Source organism: Lissotriton vulgaris, chromosome 1_1 (assembly GCF_964263255.1).
Source record: "Lissotriton vulgaris chromosome 1_1, aLisVul1.2, whole genome shotgun sequence".
Taxonomy (NCBI): Eukaryota; Metazoa; Chordata; class Amphibia; order Caudata; family Salamandridae; genus Lissotriton; species Lissotriton vulgaris.
In genome coordinates, this window is record NC_141685.1 from 1,154,051,793 (window position 1) to 1,154,076,190 (window position 24,398).

A 24,398-nucleotide genomic window follows, 5' to 3' on the forward strand; every position below is an offset into this window, starting at 1 on the left:
CAGGGACACACCAGGGTACTTTATGTACCACAAACACGGCCTAGATGCTGTATTATATCTCGATTTGTGGGTGGATTACACCAAAGATCTAGCAGAGAATCAGAGATGGCCCGCTGCAGGGACATGGGATGCCGAGTGCATCATAAGAGTAGAAGAAGCATTATGGAAAAAGAAAGCCAGACAGTCACAGAAAGATGCCATTGAATTATGGCGTAAAGAATCGCACAGACGGACAGAAAAAGCACTCAGAAAAGCAGAGAAAAGTAGAGAGGATTCAGACAAGGCCCGAGAAAATGTATTAGTTGAAGAGGGGATACGAGTAAAAACAGAACAAGTAGACCGGCAACGAAACGCTCTTATGAATGGTATGTATCCTCTTCTGGCCGAGGGTTTACCTAAGGCCACTCCGGAAATACCGAAGAATCTGCCCCCTCCATTGCTCCCGACTAAAGTACGTCACAAGACCGCAAAAGACATATTCCTCTCTTCCTATTTAGACGATGTAGCCCCCGAATATGTTAATGTTCCGCCACCACGCACACCACCTGCTGATGGCACTCCACCCCGAGATAACCTACCACCACTTCCGCAACAACAAACTCCTCCTCCCGTTCCACATCCTGCGCCTATTCTCCCGGCCCTTCCGGCACCTATTCTCCCTATTATTAATCCACTAAACCCTTTTGGACCCGGCACTTCGGGAGGGGCAGCAGGATGTTTTCAAACACCGCCACAAGCACACCGATTGACTTATAGGGATTTAGCACAACAACGTACACCTGAAACAGCGAGTTACGACATACTTAATGAGCCTCTTACAGATTGTAGATATGATCCAGTACCCGGTAAAGACGACAGAATGATGTTATCATCAGTACGTCTACGACGAGTTGCAAACTATCTAATGTTACTACCTGGAATGATTGATCATCTAGACAGAATATATCATTTTGTCCAAACGGGGGAAGGTCCTGAGAGTATTGGCGAGGCCATGGCATACCAGAAAGTTGACACTCAAAAAATGATATTACGTTTCTTTATAAACTGCTTGATAAGAGACCAAGATAGGCCTGGTGTAGACCAGGAAGAAATGAAAGCACTTACCAAATGGGGTCAGAATATAGCAGACGGAAAACATGATAAACAGAATAGTATAGAAAATATGTACCGAAGAATCCGAAAAGCAGTAGAACAAATACATGAAAGAAGACAGCACGAAAGAGAAATAGATACAGACAAGACTGAGTCCTCGGGGGAGGAGGAACAACCAGAAACGACAACAGGAACATTGCAATTACCAGCTAGAGAAACGATAGCATATGTAGGTAAGGGAAGACCTTTTAATAATTCAATACGTCCGGTACATCCAGAAAATAAGAGACTTTTTCAAGCGGCCATGTCAAATCCAAAGACTCCTGAACATCTATTTCAGGCTACCGATAGAATACTTCAAGAACGAATGGGGTACCATGTACTCGATTCCATGGATGAACAAGAATTAGCCAGATCAGCAGTCCAATGGGCTGACAGTTCCGATAAATATAGTGATGACGGCTTAGCGCAGACCTTTTTAAATCTTTCCCCTGATGAGCAGAAATTAGCCGGAATATACATGATTCAACATCTCCTTATATTGTTTAAAGGCCAACATTCTGATCCAGGTCCCCTACCTGATATTTTAATGGAGCTACTCTCGAATAGATGGAGAGGTCTAGGTACCGACTTAATTAAAATTATTCTAGAGCATCGGCACAGATACAGTACTTTCCTGAATGCACAGTTTGTTCCAGCTCCACCCCCAGAAAGAAAAATGTATTCCATAGACAGGCAGAATCCCTTGCGAGAAGTACATCCAGTCAAGAATGATAATACCTTTAGACGTGTGTTTGTGTACACACCCATAACTAAAATGGAACTGTTAGAAATGAAGAAATTAGTGCCTAGTCATGACAAAGATCCAGCAGGTTTCCACCGTGAAATAAAAGACATGTTACTCATGGGTGATTATACCTACCCCGACATCATGAAAATATTAAAAGTATTACTGCCTGCCGGTATTTACGAGAAACTGAAAGAAAAGGAATGGGAGGTGGGAGAGCAAAAGATTGAGTGGGCTGCATTAGAGAACGAAGAAAATACTCGTACCCCAGGTTTAGGGCTTGGGGACAAAATTAAAGCATTACCAGGATTGTTAGTACAAGTATTGCCACGTTTGTTAGCAACGAAAAAGGAGGACTGGGATGCAATCTCAGCCTGTAAACAGAAACCCGATGAAGATACTAGTGATTTTTATTCCCGATTTGAGAAATGTTTTGTTATTAATAGTGGCCTGAAACCAAGTAGCGAGTCATATCCACATCTTTTTGTATCCAAATTGGTCGAAAATTCCCTGCCCCAAGTTAAGAATCGTGTTCTGAAAGTCGAGAGCACATGGCAAGCTAACACGCCTTCACAAATGTTACAAATGTTACAGTATCACCAGAACAGAATTAGAGAAGGACATGATCACGAACAAAGACGTATGAAAGACACAAAAATGAAAATGTTAGTTGCTCAGTCAGTTCCAGCTGACGGTCAGAAAAAGGGTATGACACAGTCTAATAATTCAGCAGCTCCTGTTAAAGGGATATGCAACTATTGTAAACAGCCAGGTCACTATATAAATGATTGTGCAGTTTTGAAACACAATATAGCTACAGGTAAAACTAAAGAGAGGCCGCGTCCTCCTAGACAGGACCAGGACCAACAACAAGTATCACAGAATATCCAGCCTAAGCAAGCTTCACAACAGACAGTACAGACCGTAGCCGTACCACAGCCACAGCCCATTGCCGCAACACAACATGCAACACAACAGATGTACCAGTATGCGCAAACAGATTATCCCGATTATCAGCGATACACATGAAACAGCCTAGAGAGGGAAGTTGGCTTGCCTCTTATTGAGGTTCCTGTAGATCAAGAAGGTCCTTATGTACACAGTCAAGTGTTAGGGAAAGATAGGAAGTTCTTGATTGATACAGGGGCAAGCAGAACAACTATAAGTCATGACGAGGTTCCAGGGGCACCCCTCTCAGGCTCACAGAATGTTTCCCTTGGATTTTCAGGCAAACCTATTGTAAACGAAGTATCGAAACCAGTACCTCTTTTAGTGGGTCCGTTATCTCGCACGACAGATTTATTGTTAACGAAATCATGTCCAGAGAACTTGTTAGGCATCAAGACACTGAAAGCTCTAGGAGCTGTGATATGTTGTTCTCCGGAAGGAGTAAGACTGTTTTTACGCGACTTTAAAGGTCACTATGTGTTGAGAGATATTGACCCCAGATTACAGAATGTTCCTGCACATTTATGGGCACAAGGCCCCACTGATGTAGGTTGTATGCACATTACCCCATATCGAGTCACACTTAGACCAGGAGTAGTCTTACCACGAATCCGACAATACAAGTTACCACCAGATGCTGTAGCGGCTTTACTGAAAATCATTGACGAGCTCATTGCACAAGGTGTGGTTGTAGAAACCGACTCGAATCTATGTAACTCCCCCGTCATTCCAATTCTTAAACGTACTGATCCAAATGCACCCCCAGTTTATCGTTTAGTTATCGATCTGCGCGAATTGAATAAATGCATCGTACCACAGTATCCTGTGGTCCCAGATATCTCGTCTCTGTTGACTGGCATTGATTCCGAAGCCACGTTCTTTACTGTAATTGATCTGAAGAACGCCTTCTTTAGCGTCCCCATTGATTCGGAAAGCCAATACCTCTTCGGATTCTGTTTAAATGGAAGAAGTTTCAAATTTGCACGCGCACCTCAAGGATTCACAGAAAGCCCCAGCATCTATAGTCAAGCACTGAAAAGACAACTAGACAGTATACACATGCCTGATAACACTGCCCTGTTACAGTATGTCGATGATCTACTGATCACCGCCCGCAGCGAACCTGAATGTGAGCAAGCGTCACTGACAGTTTTGCATTTCCTGGCTGACAAGGGACACAAGGTGTCCCCTTCCAAGCTACAATTCTGTGTTCAGCAAGTTGTTTACCTTGGGCACTTGCTGACCAAAGGGGGGAGACAGCTAACACCTGACCGCATCCAGTTAATTGTAAACATGTCACAACCCAAGACACAAAAGGAGGTACGAGCCTTTATAGGCCTCACTTCTTACTGTAGACAATGGATTCCTCAGTATGCATTTCTAGCGAAACCACTCATACAGTTGACAACCCAGGAGGCAGCGACATCGACTGTCCTCCCTTGGACTCAGGAACACACACAAGCTTTTGAGGACTTAAAGAAAGCCTTATGTCAAGCACCAGTTTTAGCGACACCATGTTACAGTAAGCCTTTTACACTTTTTGTCACAGAACGTGAAGGTACTGCATTGTCAGTACTCACTCAGGATCAAGCAGGTTTATACAAACCGTGTGCTTATTTTTCTAGTACATTGGATCCAGTAGCCCAGGCTCTGCCTGCGTGCTTGAAGTCAGTAGCAGCAACAGCTCTAGCAATCAGACAAAGTGATTCCATAGTGTTAGGACATCAACTGACAGTACAGGTTCCACACTCCGTGGAAGTTCTTTTAAACCGAACACAGACCCAGCACTTGACTATAGCAAGACTGACAGGTTATGAATTGACATTATTTCAGCCACACATAGAAATCAGACGTTGCAACACATTGAACCCTGCTACACTTCTGCCATTAAGTGAGACAGACCCATTGGCACATGACTGTATTGAAGTCATTACCATTACGACGAAACCCAGACAAGACTTGACAGACACCGCATTACCAGATCCAGACCTGACACTTTATGTGGATGGTTCATGTATGAGAACAAGTACAGGAGAATTAGTGGCAGCATACGCAGTCACGACAGAAACTGAAGTTATAGAAACAAATTGTATAGACATCCTGTCAGCTCAAGCAGCAGAGCTCATCGCTCTGACCCAAGCCTGTATTCGAGCAAAGAACAAGAGAGTTAACATATACACAGATTCACGTTATGCATTTGGAGTCGTACACGACTTCGGTGTACTCTGGCGAGAGAGAGGTTTTTTGACCTCTCACGGAGCCAAAATTCAGCACGGTCCCCTCATTCAAACTCTGTTAGATGCAATACATCTGCCTACAGCAATATCTATCATGAAGTGCAAGGCACATACCAAAGTCACAGATATCATTTCCCAGGGTAACGACCTAGCAGATCGCACAGCCAAGCATACAGCTCAGACTCAGACTCACACAACTGATCTGACAAAGACAATAGTTCAGACACCGACACATTGCATGACAGTTAAGGATCCCGCCCTAGATGTAATCGATATACAGACACATGCTACACCAGACGAAATCAAGAAATGGATTGAACTAGGAGGGATCCAGACAGAACAGGGATGGATGACGAAGGGAAAATCTACATGGTTTCTCCCCGACTCTATGGTCCTAGTAATCATTAACACAGTACACAGTCCTGCACATTTGGGAGAAAAAGCCATGTTAGACAGTATTCAAAATATCTGGTTCAATAAACATTTACGAGCAGCAGCCAAACAGAAAGTGCGTACTTGCATGATATGTTGTCAGTTCAATCCAGGTAAAAGCATTCCCGTAGAGCAAGGTGGATTTCATCCTCCCGATCACCCTTTTGAAGTCCTCCAGATGGATTATATCCAGATGGAACGCTGTCGAGGATTCAAATATGTCCTCGTAGTTGTATGTGCACTTTCCCGTTGGACAGAAGCCTATCCAGTCCCAGATTACACTGCTCCGACCACTGCCAAGCAGTTGGTTCGTGAATTTTTCCCCAGATATGGTTTGCCCCGCATCGTATACTCCGATAAAGGTCAGCCATTCTCGTCCGAGCTTATGAAGCAGGTATCTCTCCTGCTTGGCTATCAGTGGAAGTTCCACTGTGTCCGACATCCCAAAGCAGCAGGTCTCGTAGAGAGACATAATCAGACCCTGAAAATTCGTCTTGCCAAAATTTGTAGAGAAAAAGGAGTCGACTGGATCGTAGCTTTGCCAGTTGCACTCTTTTTCATGAGAATGGTTGCACACTCCAGAACAGGGCTATCCCCGTACGAGGTGGTCTTTGGTAGGCCACCGAATATGTGGGGGACGCCTCTGCCAAGAAAGATTACTGATGTCGATTGTAATATGCTGACAGATTACCTTGCCTCTTTGATGTCTGCACTCCAATCATGTCGTTCACAGGTTGCTGCAGCCTTTCCCGACAACACCGAGGTGAAGCCCCATGAAGTGGTTCCGGGAGACCTCGTCTACATTAGGAATTTCGACAGGAGAAGTCCGCTGGAGCCCCGCTGGCAAGCACCAAGACTAGTACTTTTGACCACAAGGACCGCTATAAAAGTGGAGGGCCGCAAGGGCTGGCTTCACTCGAGTCATATCAAAAAGTTTCATGGACTGCCGCCAGCTCTAGACTCCCAGCCCGGCCCTCCTCCACAGACTGACTCAAAACTTCCCTTGGTCGAGAAAACTTCTTCTCAGAACTATAAATTAAAATTGAGGTCTAGCAAGTCAGACAGTTTAATTGTTTAAGTCCTCCCCTAGGTGAATCAGTTAGACGAGTTTCTGACATGTATCCCCTAGACCCCAACAGAGAGAGAGATAGACAGAAACAGCTCAAGAAACGTGAATATTGTGAATCTCTTCGCAGCCACTGCATTGTGACACTATTGATTATGTTTTTTCTGAGTCTTATGATTATTGCTGCAAGTGTACTGTTGCATGTATACTACCCTATTTTCAAGCGTGTACATTCTTCTTCAAATGACACTGTCGAGCACTCTTTCAGTGAACTACCCCCGCATGAACTATCTTATCGACTTGCGCTGCGCAACAACACATTCATTAGTATGTTACATCATTCCCATCAGACCAGCAATGCTACCAATTGTTGGATATGTGGCCGACTCCCTCCCTATCAGAAATACAAGGGAGTTCTGCCTCTTTTTCCGTACCCGTAATGGTTCATGTGGTGCATGGTTTCCTTTAATTAATTCCTTAGATTCTGATTCCGTAGTTTACCAGGGTACCTGGGTATGGGGAAATCTGAACACGGTTCTGCATAAAGTATGTTTCCCTGACAAGGAGGGTCTTCCAAAAAGGACAGGGACTGACTTAGAAAATGAAGTATATGGATTAGGTAATTTTACACTTAACCTCATGATTCTGAATGTTGAATCCGAAGCCGAACCAGTCTTACCTGCTATGTCAGTGCTACCAGTCAAAGGTGAATTATGTGTCAGAAAGAATGGTTCAGTACACCTGGGTCATAGTAAATGTACTACTGTGATCGAATTCAGTGATAAAGGCAAGTCTACATTTAAAGCTTCACGTCATTCCTACTTCGTATGTGGTCATACAGCATATACACATTTACCTCTAGACTGGGATGGTACCTGTTACATTGCATTCCTTCTGCCACCCGTTTTCCTAGCCCCTCCTGATTATCATAGGGATATCCATCTAGTACACAATAGACCACAGAGAGATCTCCCGATTGTCGACTATACTGAAACGGCATGGGAGCAATACACAGACTTCAATAAAGGTTTCTTTCCCTACTTAGGTACTGTCTTTAATAGTAAACTGATACGAAAATTAACTAGAACCCTTGAAGCAGTAGTGAATGAAACTACTTCCGCCCTAGGTAACTTAACAGAGGAGCAGTCTGCTATGCGGATTGTTGTTCTTCAAAATCGTCTCGTCCTTGACGTCATCCTGGCCGATAGAGGCGGAGCCTGTAGAGTCATCGGATCGAGCTGCTGTGTTTTCATTCCAGAAAACGCGCCATCAGTATACAGAGCCATTACCCGTCTTCACAAGATTGCAAGTCAGATACACCAGAATCCAGGCACCTGGACTTGGTCCGGTTGGTTCTGGGGCGTGCTGTCAGCCTGGGGATGGAAGATCCTATCCTTCCTAGGTATTGCCCTTCTCATAGTATTCAGTTGTTGCCTATGTCTGCAATGTGGGCCAGCGATTTGCGGCTTGTGCGCCACATCATGTATTCCTCATTTAAGCCCTCATTCAAAACACCGTAAGAAGAAAGAAGAGCAAATGATGTTACATGAACAGATTGATAGATTAATGAGGATTGATATATCCTGAAGGGTCCGTAGGGGACAAGGAGGGAATGAGGTAATATGAATTTTTATGGTCAATTGTGTCCCCTATCGTAGACCCCAACGGCTCCATGTACGTGCTTCAAGTACATGTATGTTCCCTCCACTTATAGCTATGAAGACGCAAATACATTTGCGTCCACCGTTAACATGTCCTCTTTCAGATCCACCATGAATGGGTCAGATATTCCGTTCCTAAGTGTGCCTTGCCAACGTCTTTATATGGTGCACTTTTCATGTTTTCTAGCTCTGGTGAGTTAGGCCCTGATTCCTGCCATCGAGCCCTTTCTGCCTTCTGTTTCTGAAGGCTACAGTCAGTTGCTTCCTGACCTCTGCCTTACTCCCTGTGCGGCGAGCGGTGCCTAGCTCGGCCTGCCTTGCCTGCCAAGACTGTATTCAGCCTTCAAGTTATCTGCTCCGCTCCTCAAAAATACATTCCTGTCTAGTAGTTTAGGAAAACATCTCCCCAGCTGCAGAGCAAAGGGCCCGGCCTCACTGTCTCCATGCAAGTAATTCATAGCTCCTGTTACCATGGTAGGCCCATGGCCCCCTTGCTTTACACGTAGACACGTAGTCGCATATGCACGCACTAGCAGTAGTATAGAATAGCCTCTGCCCGAGAGACCTTTCCTTCTAGATAATACAGTTCCTTAAACACAAGATATAGATATGATTTGGGTTTAGGTTGTTCTGACACCCCAGACTTCTGTCTCCTCATGTAGGGCTAAATATCAAGTCCCCTTCCCCCTCCAGTTCCACGTCAATTACACGTCATGCTGCTGCGCGCGCATCTCTGCCATGTATTTCTGCTGACACTGCAGGATCCTTCTATGGATCCACCCACCTGTGTTACGTTTCCAGTGACGTTGTCTAGCACACACCTCCGTGTACGCCCTTGTGCACACCTTCTGTTACGTACACATGTTCTTATCTCATTTCTCTTTGCTGTTACGCCTTCTGCATCAATCTCTATTGTAAATGCATTGACTATATATATGATGTTCCGTTAATAAATCATTGTACATGTCCTATCCGTTCCCTTGAACATGCTACCTGGTTCGAACCAATAACCAATTCCTTTTTAAGGAATAAAACCCCTTTTAAAACCTCAAATACCCCGGATTCTGTCTCTTATTTTTGACTGAGTTATTCTTATTGATATTTACCGCATAAATTCCGCATAGGTAATTTAAATTTACCACATGAGCAATGAACAGCTTTTGAGGATGGAGAATGTTTTGGAGATTATCAAAGCTAAAAATGAAGATCTGGATGCACGCTCCAGAAGAAACGATACTCTTCTGTTGGAATCCACACCTATGGAAAATATTGAGACCTAAGTAGAATCAACGCTGAAATCACTCTTTTGTGAGCAGCTTTCTGGTATGTTCTCGACTGAGCGCTCTAACTGACTCCTGAACCTACAATCTCAATCGGAGGGTCAGGCGCGCCCAACCATTTCCAGAGTACTGCATTATAGGGATTGGGCCACAGTTATTAGGGCTGCATGGGAAAGAGGGTACTTGCAATACCGGGGAAGAAAGATTTTGATCTACTGGGGCATTATCCTTGCTGTCCAGGTTGTATGATGGTCGTACACCCTCTTTTACCCGGCTAGACTTTGTGTGACTGCAAATCAGAAAAGTTGATTATTTCACGGATCCCAAGTTGGTGACCAATTACTGCTAACGACCTGAAGCATAGAGGAGAAGCTAGTGAAGGTTCTGGACACCATGCAGTGATAATGACGGAGCCTCTCACTGAATTTTCCGAAACCCTGGCAGACGCTTGACACCTGCTACTCCCAGATTGCAGACAACAAATATGTATTGAAGTGGATTGGTGAACACTCTTATGGAGAGGGAGGATTCTCTTTTTTCTTTATTTTAACACGTTCTTCTTGGGTTTGATTGATTGATTTCCACTTGCCACCCAACCTCCTGTTGAGATGGGGAGTTTGCCCAGCTCTCTGTGCTACCTTGGATTGGTCGGATTGGTTTTCAGCAGTCCCAAGGACCTCAAGGGCAATGCTTCTGGATTTGGCCTGGGGGTATTTCTTCAACGGTCTGGGGGTGGTGAAGTGGGCGAGGGTTGATTCTTTCCTCATCTCTACTGTGAACGTGACTTCTTATGTTAAGAACCCTAAGACAAATCTTGGGCCAATAGTGCATGAGTATTTTAGATTTGGCAGACTGACGGGGATCAAAGTGAATTGGTCCAGGTCAGTAATATTCCCCCCCGACCCCAGCCAAGCCTTCATCTGCAATTGAATACCCACTGGCATGGGCGGGACATACTGTGAAACAGCTGAGGATATGGATCAGCAGGGATCTCGACACGCTTTGGAGGTAGAACAATGGTACAGCTGTAGCTTGGTTGGAAGAACGGGCCCCTGTGTGGGCAAAGCTGCCACAGTCTCCTAAAAGAGAAGATTGATCACCCGGATGGTAATTCTGCCCAAATTCCTTTCCTAGTTAATATTGCTATCCCACTGACAAAAGCGTTTTTTAACTGCATTAGATAGCTACTGGTTGATCTGACATGGGCAGGGTAGCAGCCGAGGCTGGTATGGGAGATAGTGACTTTAGTGTATGCTCAGGGCGGAAAGTGCCCTTCTGACCATGAGCTATATTATTACTGTGTGCAGGCTCAGTTTGCTCATCAGTGGTTTTAGTCAACATTATATCAGTCACACCTTGCAATTGAAGCTGATAACACCAAATCCAGCCCAATAGTCAATGCAATTTATGCATTCGGCGGTGCCAACTAGAAGAGAGATTGTTAGTGTGAAAAGTGCTGTGTGGGTATGAAACTGGTTGAGATAGTGGGCTAAGCGGACCTGCCTTTATCCGAGAGGATTGCAGTCGGCTCAGAACCCTACCCTGTCTGTCACAGTGGATGGACCGGTCAGAATCAGCTGAAAAGATTGGGGCTGTTGTTAGGGATCTCTTACCAAGCGGGAAATGTCATTGCTTTACGGGCCATTAAAAATGTTACGATCAGCATATCACTAGACATTTTGCTTCATGTCAGATTGCTTAGCACCTACAAGGAAGTGCATATCACTTATCCAAAGAAGCTCCCAAATTTAGAGGCACTGAGATGTGTGGTGGCCTCCCCATCTGAGGTGTTTGATCACTCGTTTGTACACAACTATGCAAGAGAAATCCCTTGTTATTACATCAAAAGTGAGATTTGAGTGTTAAACTGATCTCAGAATTTACCTAACTGATAAGCAGTAGAAGTGCTGCCTTGAGCAGACGGACACCTCGTCGCCCAATTAAAGACTACGATTAAAACATGTCAAATATATGCACAAGATATATCTCACCAACACTAAACTACATAAAATGGGATTGGCACAGGATTCCTGCTGCACACACTGTGGGGACGCAGATACAGACTTTCTGCATTTAGCTTGAGGGTGCCATGAGGTAGTCATTTTCTGGGATGCTGTGTACAAATGTATTAAAGAGGTTTGTGGAGCAATGAAGGACAGAGGAGTCTTCTGGTGACCTTACTGGGGTATATCAAAAATGTGCCTGATAGTACCGGCAAGCTTAGTGCCATGATATTCCTCCTGGACAAAAGAAGGGTGGCAATGCACTGGAGAAGAGGGAGGTCCTCCTATGTTGAACGCTGGCTGAACGACGTTTCATATTGCAGGGAACAGCTGAAGAAATATTGGCCCATGATGCCAGTCAATGGGGCCTGTTTGGCATGTATTGGATTTCAGCACTACAACAGAACTGATCGCTATATAATGCTATACTATGTGACGTGGACAGATGAAGGATGGCGAGGTGTTAGTGCACATGGGGCACAGTGCAGAGGTGGTTGTGGGGGAAGGTGTCAGCCAGATCCCTGCTATGACACCTGCAGAGATGGCAGAACTGGCAAGGCTCCCAGCCCCTGTTAGTAATACCTAGGATAATTGTGCTGTGTGAGCATGTGGGGTTTATGCCGCTGTTGGCATGCTTGCTATTAACTTATTAATGTAATGCACTGGATGGAAGATGTAAAAAGAGAGCCTCTGTTGTGGCTTGCAATTTACTCGGTTTCTTTCATTTTGTTAACTTCAAACTAAATGTTAATAAAAGAAAACCAAGCATTGATATAGACAATAGGTTGCGCCTTTGGGACCTTATAAGTGTTTAGCTATGCAGGAAATTATTCTGGGTGGTGTGCAGCCAGAATTTTTTTTTTTTTTTGTGTTCAAAAGTTTTTATTAGGAGTTTAAGAGATATACAGCTGTATACATGTTATTAACAGAGTAAAGAATTTGAAAATATACACATAAGGGGTAAACAAAACAAAACAAATAAATAAAAGAAATTGGCGTATGGAGAATACATGTGAATTGTACAAACATTATACAATAAATTATACAATATACATGAATTATACATAGGAGAGTTGCATCTATTTACTGACAAGAAGGTAGGCGTACAGAGTCTTAGATTGAGATCATTACCACAACAGCATGTGAATTAGGAGGGTGGGTGTACGGGATGGTCGCGAGTCCATTGTGTAATCAAGGTGGCTTGTGCAGGTCAAAGTAGTCATCTAGCGAGGAACAGAGTTTTCTGTGTGTGGGGACGCCACGGGGTAGAGGCGAGGGCTATGTTGTCGGCTCCTCTTAAATTAGTGATCCAGTTAAGCCAATGGGGGAAAGAAGCCTTGTTCGTGTTTTTCCAATTATTCTGAATGATTTTAACCGCTGCTGTCAGCAGTAGGTCGAGTAGGGCTTTATCGTTATCATTGAGTGTGGCGGCTTTGGCAAATCCCAGGACGAGCGTTGAGAATTCCCTTGGGAGCGTGATATGTAGGGCTTTGGAAATGAGATCAAATATTCTGTCCCAATAGGAGGTGACGCATGGGCATTTGAATATTAAGTGCTCAAGTTCTCCTCCCTCTTCCCTGCAGTTCCAGCAGGTGTCATCGTCCCTGATATTGTGTAGAAAAAGCCTCCTAGGTGTCCAGAAGGCTTTGTGGAGCAGCCAGAACTTGGTTTGTGAGAGTGTAGGGCTTATTTTGTGGCGTGGTGGATTCCCAGTTTCTGGCCCACTCTGAATCTGAAGTTGGTGTGGTTGAGAAAGAATCCCAATAGAGCTGGAGTGGTTTGGTTAGGGAGGATGATTGTGGACGAATTAGTTTGTATATTCTCGAAACTTGATGGCCAAGTTTGTTTAGTGAAGTGAGGAATCCAGGGAGGGAGGGGGTGATGTCTTTCAGGTCCGCTTTCGCTAGTGCTACTTTAATATGTAGAAAGTTGTAGAATTCTATGTGGTGGAGGTGGAACCTGTTCTGTAATTCACTGAAAGAGAGTGGTAACGTCCCTTCAGAGAGTTGGTGGGGGAAATGTATTCCTCTTTCTATCCAAGGAGAGTAGTTTAGAGGTTTCCCTTTATATGTTAAAGCGTTGTTGTGCCAGAGCGACTCCCAATTTGAATTCTGGAATTGGTGTGGTAAGTGTTTGCTGACTAAGAGAAGAGCCATTTTGGTGTTTTTAAAGATAGGGCCCGAGCCTAGGTTGGGTCTAAGTTTGATGGTGAGGAGAGCGGAGGAGTCGAGGCCATGTAAGATGGATCTTTCCACGGCAAGCCACACCGGGGTATACTCAGTCTGTGGATTTAGCCAGTATGATCCTTGCTTTGCCAAAAAGGCAGTTTGATATAGCTTGAAATCCGCCAAGTTGACTCCCCCTAGGCTTTTATCTAATCGTAGTTTTTTAAAACTGATTCTGGCCTTCTTGCCCTGCCAGAGAAAGGAAGAAATCAGCTTGTCTAATTTACTGTGGAACTCTTTGGAAAGGATAAGTGGAAGCATTGTGATGAGGTAGTTAACTAAGGGGGATATCATAATTTTTATGGTTTCTATACGGCCCCACCATGTGATGAATCAGGGAGACCAACCGTCAAGCAGTCGTTTGATTTTGGCAAGGGTTGTGGTCTCATTGTGTTTGAGGGTACTTAAGAGGTCATCAGTAAATTCTATCCCCAAGTATTTAATCACGTCAGTTTGCCAAGTTAGACCAGAGTTGCCTAAAACTTCTCTAGTGGTGTGGATGTTTAGAGGTTTGACTTCAGATTTATCTCTATTTATTTTGTAGCCGGATAGAGAGGAGTATTTGTCAATTGAGGACATAAGCCCAGCAATGGAATTTGTAGGATCTTCTGTTGTAATTAAGATATTATCAGCATACGCTGCTAACTTTACTTGTGTGTCCCCGAAGGAAACACCCGCTATGTCTTTGTTATTTTTGATGTCTGTAGGAGGGGTTCAAGGGCTAGGAGGAAAGCGCTGGGGAAAGTGGACAGCCTTGTCTGGTTCCCTGGTGAAGTCGAAACAGGTTGGATAGGGTACCGTTTATAGCTATCCTGGCAGATGGGGCGGAGTACCAGCCAGAAATTTTTGAGCTGTACAACAAATACACACAATGATGGACACATGCATACAAGTGCGCTCAATAGACAATTACATGTTCTGTGATGCAATAAGTTTATGGTGTATTGGTTGTAAAGGAAAGGAAGAGAAATCAGAGCTTAGAGTTGACGAATAACCTGTTGACAGGCGGTGTTTTGTGTTTGGTAAAGGAGGGAGGGAGTTTTAAGTAGGGGTGCACAAATGGATTTACTCGTGGGGAGCCTTGTTGGCGTTTGGGTGTGTGACCTTCTAATAATTGCGATCTAATGTTGGCAGTTTGGCAGTGTTGTTTTATGGTTGAATTTGGAATGGAGCTGCAGTGTTGGATTGTAGATTTTGGTTATGACGCAGTGATCGTAGTCAGTTGATGGCAATGTTTTGTATGTGGAAGGGGGTAAAAATAGGGGCTCTGTGCCTTTAACTTGGGTTCATTGCAGGACAACGCGCCACAGCTTGTGGTGCTTTAGAAGTATGACGAAAGTACGCCCTAAAAAGTAAAAAGGCAAGACTCGGAACAGAAAGTCAGGCGATAGGAGAATACGGGGACTGGGAAAGACAGAGCTGGTATGAGTGCCATGTCACTAGGTCGATGGTGGCAAGACAGGAAAACCAGAAATCGGGAACTCCGTCAGCAGCATCGATCACCCTACAGCTATACTCGCCACTGAACTTTTGCCCTCCCTTCGCACCAATGCAGAACGGCATGTGCTAACACGGCCGAACACAAGCTGTCACTGCCCGGTTCATGACTAACTCCTCAGGTGATACACACCAACCAGGCTCAGTCCGCTCCAACAAGGCAAGCTGCATCTGCCCACTGGTGTAGGGAGGCTCAGACAGAAGCAAGTGTGGACTCCATAGCCAATTGGCACTTTGGAATTCTGTGTGGAGTACTGGGATTGGCTAAAGTCCTTCCAGGGCTCCAATCCGAGGTAATCATACGCTGTGGTATTACTGCCCACTCCCAGACAACTTGGAAGTGCTACAATTGCAGGAAAATGACATCAGTTTGAAGATCAACGACGGCCAGCAGACAAAATGCCCGGACGGTCCGGTAAGTAGCGGGCAAGTACTCGCATCAATGTAGCTCTCCTGTAAAGCTGACAAAACAAACTGGCCCAAGGCAATGTGTCATGTTTTGCTATGATATATTTAAAATGGCAGGCAGGAGAAGTCTTTTCAAACAAGAGCGGCCACGATAGTGAAAGCAACAGCGCTAATTGGAAACATGATCCACAACAGATGGCACCCTGCGCACCACTGCTCGCTCCTGCAAGCTGGTGGCCGTGGGAGTAAACATTTACTGAAAAAGGAGGCGCATGCACCCGCCTTTGGCCAATTGCGTGCTTTCATTTTTGAAAGCCACACGCAAAGGCCAATACAATGTGTTGAAAATCTAAAGCCACACGCACAAATTTACTGAAAGTCTGGAGTGATTCACTAGACTCGACCTAAAAAACGAAATCAGGAAAATTACTTACTAGCTTCTGCTTTTACTTTGTCCATCTCCGCCAGCAACGCAACTTCTCGATCCATGAGGCTGAAATCAACAGGACAGAAAGATTCCAATGACATACAATAGCTTACAATAATTTTTTATCGGTCAACTATTACACACTCATGTTTTAAAGCAGGATACTTTAACAAGCATAGACCAGAACAAAACTCAACACAATACACACCCTCATCAAGAGAAGTGAAATGTCACATCAATACAGTACAAAAAGACAGTCTAGAAGACATTCCATTACATAATAGAAATCATGAGCATGACCAGATAAAATGAGGGAAGCCAGAAAAGACATGGTGGGGTTGAGTAGCACCCGAGAAAATGGCAGGAAGAGGTCATCAGTCAGGAGTTTCCAACAAAGACGCCACGTTTATGGATTCTATAATTCAACAGAATGCTTCAGATGCTATAAAATATCAACACATTATAATCTATCTTATGTGGGGCCATTTTCCAGCCCTAATGGAGAAATATGACCCTGCAACCATACCTCAACAAAGGGCTTCTTGGCTGACAAACTTCTGCAAGTTTTCTGATTTCCATACCTCAAGCACTTTAAACTGGTACAACCTTTTTGGCACAAAAACCAACTTCAATAACTTTTTCGTGCTGACTGATACTGGGAGTAAATCCATCTTTCAGTGGAAAAGTTGAAATATTTCATTTGAGTTATGGGGTAGGAGGAGGAGGAGTTGATATTAAGCTAATGAAGGTAACAAATCACTCTTCAGGGTCGCGGCGTCACTTAGGCACATGGTCTCCTTTCAATCCCTTACAGTATTTATTAGTGCCTTTAAGGTTCCATAATAGGAAGTTAGTATCTGTTTGTGGAATGATCCAAGTAAGCTGGGAAACATTTTTGTGAAAATCCAGCATGAGGATCCAGAAAGTCACTTTTTGGAACTTTGGGAAAATGTACTATGCAAGACAGTGTATTTTCTTTCTAAAAATGCCATCAAAGAAAGGTTTGATCACCATCTTCCCAGGCAGAGTTTTCAAAAAAGAAATTTCTTCAAAAACTGTTTTCGCAATTTTGTTAAGTGGTTGTCATTATTTCTTTTTTTTTTGTCTAGTTTCATTTTGTAGGGAACAGAGGTGCAAAATCCACAGTTGAAATTGGAAAGAAGTGAAATTCTGAAAAGTAGACTAATCGAAATTAATGCAAAGGGTCACTGGTGTAGATTACGCCTGGTTATCCCAAAGAAACTAACCACTGAAATCAAAAACTAATGAAAGAAAAGAGAAAGAAAACAGAAGTAGGAGTCAATATTTTCATGCATGTTTCTTTGGCCCCAGTGTCCAAACACATGCAGTACCCAGAACCCTCGGCCGAGCTGCAACTTCCAATGATGTTTCAATGTGTACCGACGATGCAGCAATTCACTAGGTAACATCTTATGAACCAACTCAACCCCGCGCTCCACTCCCATTTTAACTCTACAGCGATCAGTGGTAGCGTTTCCCCCTCGATGAGTGAAGCCACAATCATAGTCATCCCCAAAGAGGGTAAAGATCCTCTCCTCACCAAGAATTACCGCCCCATATCTTTGATAAATCTTGACTGCAAGATTTATGCCAAAATTTTAGCGAATAGATTAAATACTCTCCTTCCCAAAATGATTGGTCCAGCACAGGTTGGCTTCCTAAAACATCGAATGTCAAATGACAACACTAGATTATTGTGTCACTTATTAGAAAAAGCTAAGACCTCTACCTCCCCTTTGGTAGCGATAACCTTGGACGCAGAAAAGGCCTTCGATAAGGTCTCATGGTCTTTCCTCCAACAATGTATGCACAGTTTCAACCTTGGTCAATCCTTCTTTAAAATGGTGATGGCCCTTTGCTCCTCCCCGTCAGCCAGAATAGCAATTAATGGTACCCTCTCCAGCTCGTTCAGACTCTACCAGGGCACCAGGCAAGGCTGCCCACTCTCGCCTGCACTTTTCCTCCCAGCCCTTGAACCCCTTTTAACTGACATAATGCGCAACAAAGAAATAGCTGGTGTCTCCTTCGGTCCCACTCGGGTAAAATTAGCAGCCTACGCTGATGAGATCTTAATCGCTACAGAAGACCCCGCTAATTCTATCTCTGGACCCATGTCCTCCATCGGGAAATACTCAGCACTCTCGGGATATAAATTAAATCGAGATAAGTCCGAAGTCAAGCCTCTAAATGTCCACACCAACAAGGAGGTCCTAGGAGACTCCGGACTAACGTGGCAAACGGAAGCTATTAAATACCTGGGACTGGAGTTTACCGACTCTCTTCTAGGCACACTTAGACATAATGAATCCACTACCCTTACCAAAATTAAACGCCTATTCGAAGGTTGGTCTCCCCGGTTCATCACCTGGTGGGGCAGTGTAGAGACCATAAAAATGATGGTGTCCCCCTTAGTCAACTATCTTAGCACGATGCTACCCCTCGTCCTTTCCAAAGAATTCCACAACAAGCTGGACAAATTGATTTCCTCTTTCCTCTGGCAAGGCAAAAAAGCCAGGATTAGCCTAAAAAGCTACGTTTGGATAAAAACCTAGGAGGCGTTAATCTGGCGGACTTTAAACTATATCAAACCGCCTTCCTAGCCAAACAAGGCTCATATTGGCTAACGCCACAGTCGGACTACACCCCGGTGTGGTTGTCTGTGGAAAAATCCCACCCCCAAGTCCTTGATCCCGCCACTCTTCTCACCATTAAAATTAACCCAACCCTAGGCTCCTGCCCCATTTTTAAAAATACCAAAACGGCCTTACTCCAAGTGAGCAAACATCTGCCAAACCAGTTCCGGGAGTCTAGATGGGAATCACTATGGCAGAACAACACACTAACATACAAGGGGAAACCACTACACCTCGCCTCATGGATAGCCAAATGGATACACTTTCCGCACCAACTCTATGAGGGCTCGTCACCGCTCCCTTTTAGCGCAATACAAGCCAGATATCAACTCCAACACATGGAATTCTATAACTTTCTAAACATCAAAGTGGCACTCACAAAGGCAGACCTAAGTGATCGTATCCCCTCCCTCCCCGACTTTCTCCATACACTCAACAGACTCGGCCATCAAGCTTCGAGAATCTACAAATTAATCCGCCCACAAGTTTCCACCTTGACTGACTCTCTGAGGGTGTTCTGGGACTCTTACTCGTCAACACCAACTTCTGACATAGAGTGGGCCAGAACTTGGGAATCCACCACACACCACAAAATTAGACCCACTTTGTCCCAAACTAAGTTCTGGCTTCTCCATAAAGCCTTCTGGACGCCTAAGAGACTATTCCTGCACAACATTAGGGAAGATGACATCTGTTGGAATTGCAAAGTAGAAAGCGGGGATCTCGAACACCTAATTCTTACATGCCCATGTGTCACCTCCTACTGGGACAGAATCTTTGATTTTGTCACCAAAGTCTTACACGTTTCACTTCCAAGAGAATTCTCGACCCTCGTGGTGGGGTTTGCCAAAACCAACACACTCAATGAAAATGACAAAGCCCTTCTTGACCTTCTACTGACGGCGGCTGTTAAGATCATATTAAACAACTGGAAGGACACTGCTAAAGCCTCCTTCCCCCACTGGCTCAATTGGGTCTCAAATCTCAGAGGAGCCGATAATTTAGCCCTTGCCTCCACCCCCTGGTGCCCCCCACATAGGAAAATCTTGACTTCCCTGGATGAATACTTTGATTTACACAAACCACCATGACCTCCTTTTACACTTGTGTTCTTAATGTACGGCTGCTTACGCTCATATATATCCTGTAGTCCTGCTTGTTGTTTTACTTTCACACCAATGTAATGTTGCAACGATATTGTATTCCATTCCTTATATGATTTCTTGCATGTCACTTGTATATTGTAATTTTATGTAATTTTTGTACCCCTTACTGGTTTCCTTGATTTCACCTCCTTTTGTTTTCTTGTTTCTTACATGTAATATTACTTTGCACTTATGATTGTTTACATGCTGATCATCTCTTAAACTCCCAATAAAAAATGTATGAACTTAAAAAAAAAAGAAAAAGGAGTACGAAGGAAAAATAAAGATTATGGAGAAGGCGGTCCAAGAACTACGGACATTAGAGAGACTGAGGACCGGACGCCTGGAGCTACGGCAGGAGCTCCTGAACGCTAAGGAGAGGGTGGCCGCCTAAGATGAATGGTTGAGGTGCTTTGATTACAAAAAATACATGGAGCAAACCTATGCAGAAAGGGATAGGAAAGGCTCCTAATTAGCTTGGCTGGCCAACCCGACCTGTAGGGGCACACCTATAGCAAAGATCATGCTGGACCTGCCTCTATAGACAGGAAGAGATAAATGGGAGGTTCTTGGAGTCTTATGCAGCATTATACAAGAGCGTGGAGGGACGGGGTGAGGGAGATGGTGGACTTACCTTGCTCTGATCCCCCTCTCCACCCTGACAAAAGAAAATGCGTAGACGCTAGGGCAGATTACCGTACAAGAATTGAGGGTGGCCATTAAGGGGCTTGCCAAGGGTAAAACTCTGGGAACGGATGTTTTCCCTGCAGAGTTTTATGCCTTCTAAGTAAAGGAGCTGGCCCCAAGACTAGTGAGGATGTATGAGGCAGGGGAAGAGGGCACTCTCCCCCATAACACGCGGAAAGCACTAGCAGTCCCCCTACTCAAACTGGGTACATCACCCCTGGACTGCAAAGCTTACAGACCCTTCACTATGCTTAAAATACTGAGCAAGATCCTAGCAACGAGGCTTCTCCCATTTATGACCGCCCTTGTCCACCAAGACTAGGCATGGTTCATTCTGGGCTGCAACACTACCCTAAATATATGAAATTGCTGTCCATAATGGAGGCGAGTGGGCGCGGGGGAGGAGAGGGAGCTGTCTTCGTGACTGACATAGAAAAGGCCTTCAATAGCCTTTAGTGGGGGTTCTTATAAGCGGTCATGGAACGTATGTAGATGGGCTGGGCTTCCTGTTAGGGGTCAAGCTACTTTATACAGACCCCTTGGCTAGGGTTCGAACAGGCTGCACAATATCACAGCAGTACAGGGTGGAGAGAGGGGACGCAACAGGGGTGCCCCCTTTCACCCTTGCTGTTCGCCTTGGCCATGAAGCCACTGGCATGCCTTGCTCAGACAAGCAATAGATATTATGGCCTGCAGCTAGGGGCATATACCCATCACATTGCGCTGTATGCTTTCGATCTATTATTGTTCCTGGACAATCTGGGACGAGGACTGCAGGGCGCCAGAGAAAAGATAACTGAATTTGAGGCGCTATCTTGGCTTAAAGTAAATTTGCAGCAATCTCGGCTCTTCCCACTGATGGAGGGTAGGGACTCACCGGGCGGATTGGGCGATCTTGTGAGGGAACCCTGCTGTCTAGGATACCTAGGAGTCAAAATCTACCACTGTCCCCCGGACCTCCAGGAAGGAAATGTAGGGGCTATTACAAGGTCCCTAAAAGCCAGCATGACCTTTTGAGGGACTCTTCCCCCTATCAGTTCCAGGTAGGGCAGCGCGCCTAAAAATGGTGGCTCTACCGTGGACACTGTACTTCACAACACTGCCTATTATGGATAAAGTGAACACGGTTAACCGAGCTAGACTCCCTTATGGTGTCCTTTATCTGGGGGCGGGCGTCAGTGGGTGTCCTAGCGACACTGAAATTCCCGCCAGGAAAAGGGAGTACTCTCAGTCCCCGACTTTGAATCATGTTACCTTGCAGGACAACTACAGCGGGAAGACAGACACAGGGAAGGGTCATTTGTCCCTGAGCTTGACGCGCTATTGCAGATACTATCGAAAAATGTTGGGATGCCACAGGAGGGCTTAAGTGAGCTACAGATAATACGGCGTTTCTGAGGAAGATGTCTCTAGAAGATACACAGCCGAGTCCCTTACTCGCCAGACCTCCCACTGACGATGGTACGCATTCTGCCGCACAGGGGAGTGGAGGGGCCTAGAGGACTGGATACAGACAGGAGCGACTAAGCTGGGGGACCTGTACAGGGAAGGGAAGATTCTACCGTTCTAAAAGTGTCAGGCAGACTGGGGCATCCCCAGGGCCACTTTCTGTTCTACAGATCAATAACAACGGCCAGCAGACGACATTTGGGGAGGGACCCCTCAGAACCTAAACACTCCACTTATCGATATATAGGCACTGACAGGAGGAAGAATCAAGGCAGTCATATGCCTATATAGAGCGATTGGCAAAGACTCCTTAAATCCCCTGACAACACTGAGGGACCAATGAGCAACGTACCTGGGCATCCCTATGGAAGATGAGGATTGGGAGAACACCTAAGCCAGGAACTCAAAGATCTTGAGAAATGCCTGATTCAAATTAATTAATTTCTATGTTCTCCATCGGGCATATCACACCCCAGAGCGCATCAACTGATACTTCCACATGGAGGACATAGGGTGCCCACGCTGTGGGGAACTTGGGGTGAGAATGCTGCACATATTTTGGGAATACCCAACATTACACACTTATTGGCAAGAGGTCACGTCAGAAGTGGCGAAAGTAACTGAACGAGTGGTTCCCTGCGCACCGGCTCATTACCTCCTTAGTCTGTTCTCCCACGAGGGTCACCAACAGATTCCAGGACCAGGCTCCTATCCTAGCCAAACGGGAAATAACAAGGCGTTGCAAGGCACCTGGGGTGGGGGGGGGGGTTGTACTGCAGGGTGGAGAAAAGAAATAGAAACCTGGGTGGGATGCGAGAGTAGAGTGCTACTAAGGATTGCACATAAGGGGATAGGCACAGTTAAAAGGGCCAGGGTCTGGGAAGCACTGGTAGATGGCATGAGTGACCTGGAGCCAGTTTCAGGCAAATCTTCGCCATTGATACAATCCCCACCGGGGAGCCCAGCACTCCAAGGCTGGGGGGTGGGGAATAGGGATGGGGGACCTAGATGAGTAAAAACAAATAAGAAAAACGTGAGCACCCTGAAGTTATCAAAAGGAGTTGAAGCGAGGCGTAAGGTGGCCGAAGGATGGTCCGAGGCTTGTCAACACATGCAACTAAATCGTGGATGCGACTTGTAGAGGGGAACGGGAGGGGGCGGGGGGGGGTTTATTAAGGAAATGATTACTTTAGATATAAGCAAAAAGATTCATAATGTAACTTGTAGTAGTTAGAGCCATAACAGATTGTTGAGAAGGACGATAATAATCCTTATGTATATGTTTGACCATTCAATTGACAAAAATGCAGTAAAATCTGGTTTAAAAAAACTGAAGGAAGAATTTGCAATTGCCCCAAGAATCTGAGATCAGTATTATAGGTTATTCGCATGGCTCTCGAATTTGGAATTGCCAATAAATTCATGTGATCAGAGGGTGTTTGCAAAATGGATTTTTCCATGAACACTGACTTACATTTGGAAGCCAAAGATGAAGACAAATCCAATAGATAATAACAAAATGTTCTACTATTCTGTACTCACACTTTATCGATAAAAAAAGTTGCTTACTTGTGTCTGTGGGCCTATTACCAGCGACAAGAAAGGCCCGAAAATGCATTATGGAAATATTACGATTTTCAATTGAATTTCAATCTTTCTGGAGATGGGGGTAGCAGCAATATTTTAACGCAGGGTGGGGTGTCAGCCAGGGAAACCTATCAACCCCAGACTTTCTTAAATCTAGATACCCAGGTCAGTCCAGGGTGGTGTGGCTTGTATGGATCCAGCAACTTTTTCTTAGTCACGGCATCCTGCAAACATCAAACTTTGGCCAAAAAGACAGAGTTTTTTCATGTTTCTAGAGAAAAAGTTTTGGATATGAGGATGGACAAAAGTCATACCATTCAGTATTCCCACACTGCTCCCAATTAAAATGGCACCCCACTTGTGTGGGTGGGCCTGTCTCCAATGGTAGGAAAGGCCCCTAAATGCATTGTGGAAACATCAAGATTTTTCCACTGAACTTCAATCTTTCTGGAGATGTGGGTAGCAGCAGTACTTAGGCACACAGTGGGGTGGCCCCCAGGGAAACCTGTCTGAAGTAGACTTTGAGAATTAGACACCCGGCCAGCCAAGGATGGTGTGTCTTTAGTGGATCCCACAGCTTGTTCTTATCCAGAACACCCAGCAAACTTCAACCTTTGACTAAAATCACAACATTTTCTCAAGTTTCAGTGAGGGGAAGTTTTGAAATCTCAGAAGATCTATATAATCTAGTGTTCCCACACATCTCCAAATAAATAGGTACCCACTTGTGTGTGGGCCTATCACCAGTGACAAGAAAGGCCTCTAAATGCATTGTGGAAATAACAAGATTTTTCATTTGAATTTCAGTCTTTC

At 44.8% G+C, this 24,398-nt stretch overlaps 1 protein-coding gene across 3 annotated transcripts in view; it reads right to left on the reverse strand.

Annotated features, from left to right (window-relative positions):
* The window catches only part of SPATS2 (spermatogenesis associated serine rich 2), a 433,271-nt gene that overhangs the window by 65,594 nt on the left and 343,279 nt on the right, over positions 1–24,398 (reverse strand). For all 3 annotated transcript variants that reach the window (XM_086964068.1, XM_086964076.1, XM_086964057.1), the window contains one exon: positions 16,071–16,129. In XM_086964068.1, coding sequence (XP_086820194.1) covers positions 16,071–16,129 — 59 coding nt within the window. The remainder of the gene's footprint in view (positions 1–16,070; positions 16,130–24,398) is intronic.